The following is a 6,640-nucleotide window of genomic DNA, read 5'->3' as shown; positions in this document are numbered from 1 at the left end:
GTAATGTGATTGAACATAAACAGGGAAAGCACATGAATTACTAGAACTAGTGCTGCTAGTACAGGTGCATGTCCGACTAACCACATACACGCACAAATTTATTATGGAATAATGAATAAAATTTTGACTAGGAAAAAACGACTCAATCCGCCCGGAGTGCGATCTGAGCGCACGCCCACATATGGAAATGCCCAATGTTGTAGGATGGGCCCGTACGGGGCTAGTACCAGAACACGATCATGAACGACGATATGAGAGCGAGCAGCAAGCAAACGTCATGGATCATTCATTCGACCACTGCTCGGACAACGCCAGCAGCTCTTCCAAGTAGTCTGCTCCTAGGTCCTCCAGCTCCAGCACGCTCGATGACGCAGCAGCAGCGGCAGCAGGTTGCTTCTTCTTCATGTCACCGTCCTGGCCCTTGCCCTTGGGAGTGCGCTTCCGGATGCAGTGGCGCCTCTTGAGGGCCAGCACGGGCGAGTCGTCCTCCCCCGCGGCCGCGGCTTCGCCGAGCTTCAGCACGCGCAGCGACTCCCGGACTCGCTCCACCGGGAAATTGAGCATGGCCGCGGTTCCGCGGGAGGTGTAGGCCGCCTGGTCGTAGGCCAGCGCGGCGGCCTCCGGGGTGTCGAAGGTGCCCAGCCACACGCGCTCGCCGCTGCGCGTGGAGTCCCGGATCTCCGCGGCGTACTTGCCCCACGGCCGCCTCCGCACGCCGATCAGCTGCGGAGACTCGGCATTGGCCTTCTTTGCCTCGTGCTGCTCCGCCCAGGATGGTGCAGCAGGTGAGATGGACGTGGCCTCCATGAGCGCGCTGAACTGGTCCATGTCCATGTCCATGTCCATGTCCATAGCACTCCCGGCGCCATCGTACTGATAGCTGCTGCCGCCAAAATGGAGGTGCTGTGGCTGCTGCTGCTGCGCGTAAGGAGCAATGTCGTCGGCGGCGGCGTAGGACGGGGCCGCAGAGGAGGAGGAGGAGTTGCTGATGTCGTAGGCGGCGTAGCGGTGGTTGTCGTAGGAGGACTGGGGCTGGGCACAAGGGGACTGCTGGTATTGGTAGCCATAGGCGGAGGGCTCGGAAGTGGCATAGCTCATGCCGTAGTAGCATGGGTTGTCATCATTTGTATAGGACCCATTGTTGTTGTCGTAGTAGCCGTAGCCGTAGTCGTAGCCGTTGTGGTTAGGTTCCATCACTTGATACTCCTGGCTATAGGCTAGTCTTTCTTGCTTAATCAGGCAGGTATGCACTTAAGCTCGGTTGGGGACGACTATATTTAGCTAGTTAAGCAACTAACGTAACGAAGCCTTATATAGAGCGACTTGCCGCAAATAACAACAGCTACTGAGTTTGACTTGAGCATAAGAAAATGTGGTCAAGTTAGGGGAGGCAGGCCACCTCCATCACCGTCTACACGATTGTGCGGATCTTAGAGGGAGATTGACACAATCCGTATGCGCATTCTTGTATCCTGGCTCTGATTCTTGCACGCTCTTCCAGATTCTCTCCATTTCTCTCTAGCTTCTCCTTTCCCATACCATGCATGCATCACCCCGGACCCGGAGCAGTAAGCCAGTAAGCACTAGACGGAAAAATGTATAACAAAAGACGCTGATCGAAGCTCACATGCCGACTGCGGCTGCTGCATCTGGGACAGATGTGCAGGTTATATATATGTTCCCCAACATTGGCCAGACAAAGCAACAATGATCGCAGGAGATCAGCGACGCTTCGCGGAAAGCAGTTGAGGGCCGGAGATAGCTTGCAAGCACATGAAGCGGCTGTGGCTGCTAAAGTGCAGATCGATCGCCAAGATACTATGTGTGATTTAAAACTGCAGATTACAGTGTATGCGGCACGTACGTTTAAGGAGTATACATCTGTGGAGTATCCAGCCTACTCGATCTTCTATGGAAAGTCCAAACCACGCCGCCGCCTCCTCACGTGCCCCGGTGCCGACGTCGACGTCGATCCTCACCCCCGCGCGCCGTCGCCGAAGTTCCACGGCCCGCGGGTTATCTCTCCTGGCCATTAAGAAGGCCGCTTCTCAGCTATTTTTCCTTTTCTTTTGCGGGGTAACTTCTATGAACACGTGTTATCTCTCCTGGCCATCTAGAAGGTCTGTAAATTTGGAATGTGAATCATGTACACGTGTTTTTTTTAGAAATTGAGGAGGATCCCCGGCCTCTGCATCTGGACGATGCATGCAGCCACTTTATTAATTATTCATATAAAACCTTACAAAATCATACAACAGTAAGACTAAAGCCACCGTCTGGCAACAAAATTATCGCTACTTCTATCCAATTGATGAAGGGATGCTGATAGTCTGGGTCTAATACTAAACAGACCTCGCAGCCAAACCTAACTTCTAAGACCTGAAGTCCCAACCAGGACGCCTGCCGGGTATGGGCACCCACCAGTCCGGCGTGCTCCGCAACTAGGACGCATGCCGGGTATGAGGCCGCCGCAACCACCTGCCATCAATCCATCTTCAGAGATGTACTGCTGCATGAACGTTGCCCGGTCTAGCTGCCGCCGACGCCACCACGACGCCAGACAGCGTCGACCTCCTGCGCGAGTCCATCATCGCACATCAGACGCCTAATCTCCAGAGTGCCATGCCATCGAGATCCGACACCATCAATGTGTGTGATGAAGCACCGCTCCTCCTCTTGTCACCTCCAACCATCACTTGATCCAAAACGATGCCCCCATAAGGGAAAGCGCAACTAAGAACGCCATCATCGTCCGATCCGGAAGACCCAGATCTAGGGTTTCCTCCGGAGCATCCCGAGCCTGATGACGCCAACTGCAACAACGATGCCTCAACAAGGAAACGGCATCAAAGACGCCGCCATCGTCCGCCATGACCGTAGTCGCCGCGATTTTCATCGGCAGTTGCGCCACCGGGCGTACGGCGCCGGCCTCGCTGGTTCCTTCGACCGTAGCAAACTCCAAAATGATGACCTGAAGAGGGGCTACGCGCAAGAGCACCTCCATCGCTCGATCCCATGGAGATCTAGGGTTTCCCCCGGAGTTGCCCGGGTTGTCAAGGACCAGACAAAGATGCCGACGTGTCGCACTCGCCATCGCGCCGACCGTGACCCGGAGACCAAGCTCATGCTTAAGCCCAGATCCGGTCGTGCCGCCGCCGATCTGGTCACGCCGCCGTCGTCCCTGGCGACCGTGGCGCCCCAGATCTTGAAGCCGCTTGCCATGGGGAATGGGATCGCCGGAGCGCCGCCAGCCCCCGTCGTGACGTCGGGCTGCACGCCACGCTCCGGCCCGGGGTGCCGGCCCGCGCCAGTTCCTCACGAGCGGGAGGGCACCTAGTCCCCGCCGCCGCCGGCGACGACAAGGCTTTGCCTGGCCGCGCCCTCGGGCGGCGGCGAGGGAGGAGGAGGACGAGAGGGGGAGTCGGGGCGACGGGATCTGGGGGCCTCCCAGCCGCCGCACGGGGGCGACTCGGGAGGGACGGGAGGAGGACCAAGAAGAAGCTGCTGATGGATGGATCTGGAGACTAACCAATCATGTACACGTGTACATATCTGCTTTTTTTAACAGTACAGACGCAAAAGCGCTCTTGTATATGTGCATACACTCACTCCTATGAACGCACACACTATCCCTATGAGCACCTCCGAGAGATTGAGCCGGCATATCATCGAACTCACCATAGGCGCCTCATTTATTTCAGGATAAATGCGATCTTGAACCCTGATGGGCTGGGGATACCACTGTCCACATAATCATCCAACCAGAGGTGGTTCGCGTGTACATATCTGCTTGTAATATATTTTATAAGTCAACCAAGTAGTACCCCCCCCCCCCCCCCCCCAATGGTACTGTACATATAAATTCCAGTTGACCCTAGTGACAGATCAAGAATGAGATTTCCTACCCCGAAAAAAAAAACAATGAGATTTCCTATTGATTTGACAATTTTATCTAGTTAAGTCAAACATATAATTGTTGAACAAACAAATAAGTCAAATATCTTAACGAACATGACCGCCCAATGACAACGATGATAGCGACGACTTGTTTAACTGGTTAACTATTAAAGATCGAGTTAAGCAATAGTGTAGAGTATTTTTCAATCGGATCTCGTGACGAAGAACAACTTAACATGTCTCAGTATATACATTTCACCAAACAAATTTCAGCTCAGCATGTTAAAATCTTTCTATGGCAATTAGCTCGGAATAGAATACAGTGGTGACCAAGTTAGGAAACCACATGGCCTGGGCGATGGAAAGTGCCCTTGTTGTCGGATGGATGAGGATAGTAACCACATACTCTTCCGATGTACTGTGGCTCGGTTCATCTGGAGTGTGATCCGCGAGACGACCGGATGTGATGATTGGAATCCCGCGAGTTTCAACGATCTTTTTCAGCTCATATCCAACACGTCGGGCAAAGACGCTAGAATTGCGTGGATTGGGATGGGTGCCATGTCTTTTGCATTATGGAACGCTCACAACAAAGCTCTGATCGAGGGAGTTGTATTCAAACACCCGGCTGATCTAATTTATAAAATTGTGATCCTATTGCAGCTACGGAGAGCTCTAGGAGACAATGGGACCGTGTTTGGCTTGACAGCCTCATCAACAACCTTCGTGACAAATGCAATCAGCTTCAGGCGGCATCAAGGGTCGATAATACGAGCTAGGGCGGCTATGGTCCTTGGTGCTGCTACCATCATGCAACGGCAATCATCCTGGAGGCGGCTACAAACTTTCGTCATGTTACGCGCTGCGATGCGAGATGGGTCATTGTTGGCCTTGTAAAACGTTACTTCCGCTTGCGCTTACCTTCATGTGGCGCCTTTACATTCCTATTATGCTTGCTCTAAACCTTAACTTAAGGGCCTTATTCTAAGGTCGGGCAATACCTAGTTTTTAAAAGAAGATACCAAACAAATATCAGTATATGGCTTCAGCTAAAAAACAGATATACTTGTGTATACTCGACATGTCAAAAATCAGTATGCCTTCAGCTAAAAGAATATCAGTATATGGCTTAGGGGAAAGTAGCCATACCCAAGGTGAGAATGGCTACTAAACATGAGTGTCAAGTTATAGTGGACGGCCTCCTTGGAGCCCCATTTTTGAAAATTTTGAAAACCATATTTAGAAGTTTTTTTATAAAATCAATTATAATTAAACTGATTCAAATATGTCATTTCCCTCCTTAATTATTGCAACCCATTTGTTGCATGATGCACAATCATATTACATGTTTGAAATATGAGGATAACTCTGGATCCCTCATCGATCGATGTATGCACACATACATGTATAGTATGTAATTAGACACAATTGAAATGTTAAACATTAAACTGAACAAATTGGTTTAAAAAGAGAAAGACAAACCAGAGACCAACTATGGAGGACATGCCTCGTGACAACAACTGCATAATCCTACAACAAACCCGGCATTGATCGGGTGACATGTGACCTAACAAAGGGCACAAGATTCCAACGCAACACCTTCAAGAAGGGATCGGCAATTGCACGCGAATATTGGCTAACCCTCTAGAGGGAAAACTTAGGGTTGTCACCCCCTGAAGTAGAACTTTGAGCCAACACCTTCCATAAGGAAACCACGTGCGGAGGTTGGCACTGCTTGATCCAGTCGGAAGGACAATTCGTAGACTTTTAACTAGAGGGAATGCACCTCGATGTCAACCACCAATGCTGTCATCCACCTCTCTAACAGCCTGCTCCCACAGAACTAGTCAGCCAAAGGAGAATTGCTAAATGTGAAGAAGGCATCGCGCCGCTTCCGGTCTATGACATACAACCTTCTCATCAATGGTTGTCGTATGCGCGAGATGCGAGCGCCCCGAACCTGTTGGGAGCTGCAACCACAGGGGGGGGCGGATCCACGAATCAGGCACATACAAATTGGAGACGGCACATCGAACAGGGAGGGGAAGAAGGGGCAAGCTCCGAGAATCATAGGGAACCGCCGGTGATGAGGAAGGAGGGAGGAGGGGGAAGAGCGGGAAACAGCCATCAGCACGGGTGAGTTTTCCTACACCTTTAAGGACTCATTGTGTTTTGTAACCTTCATGATGCGTTAATAAAAGAAATGTCTGTACAGCCACCGAGTGGAACAAACAATATTCATGCCAAAAGATTCGAAGCTCGGTGGCTGAGGGAAAAGAGATTTGATGAAACAGTGATGAATGCATGGAGCGAGGCAGGGACAGATCCCACTGTCACGAACATACATGAAAAACTCAATAAGATGCATGCTAGCTTCCATGACTGGGATCAGAGGGTCCTAAAGAAGCCAAAAAGCGCCTTCGCAAAGCACAAAGGGAGCTTGAGAAGGCTATGGCAGGCCCTATGAACGATGAAAATGATGTACAAAGGAAAGAGTTAGCTGAGTTAATCGAATACTTGCTAGAGCTAGAAGAAATACAGGAAATGCAAAGATCCAGAGCAACCTGGCTAACAAGTGGTGATCACAACACTGGTTTTTTCCAGGCATATGCTTCAGCTAGAAGGAAAAGGAATTTTGTAAAAAGACTGAAAGATGTTGGAGGCAATTGTCTTGAAGGTATGCCAGAACTGAACTCGCATGTATTGAACTACTTTACACATCTATTCACGTCAGAAGTGCAGC

The 6,640-nt window shown here is 50.9% G+C and overlaps 1 protein-coding gene across 1 annotated transcript; it reads right to left on the bottom strand.

Annotated features, from left to right (window-relative positions):
* Positions 1-282: 282 nt before the first annotated feature.
* Positions 283-1,194, bottom strand: LOC109744262 (uncharacterized). Its single transcript, XM_020303362.2, has one exon. It carries the CDS (start codon positions 1,192-1,194, stop codon positions 283-285), a length of 912 nt encoding a protein of 303 aa, XP_020158951.2.
* Between the last annotated feature and the right edge of the window lie 5,446 nt (positions 1,195-6,640).

This window comes from Aegilops tauschii, chromosome 6, assembly GCF_002575655.3.
Source record: "Aegilops tauschii subsp. strangulata cultivar AL8/78 chromosome 6, Aet v6.0, whole genome shotgun sequence".
NCBI lineage: Eukaryota > Viridiplantae > Streptophyta > Magnoliopsida > Poales > Poaceae > Aegilops > Aegilops tauschii.
Note: the sequence above shows the minus strand (reverse complement) of the source record. Positions and strands in the feature narration are given on the sequence as shown.

Coding starts and splice junctions, on each gene's coding strand:
- LOC109744262 (XM_020303362.2), bottom strand. CDS start 1,194: ATGGAACCTAACCACAACGGCTACGACTACGGCTACGGCTACTACGAC.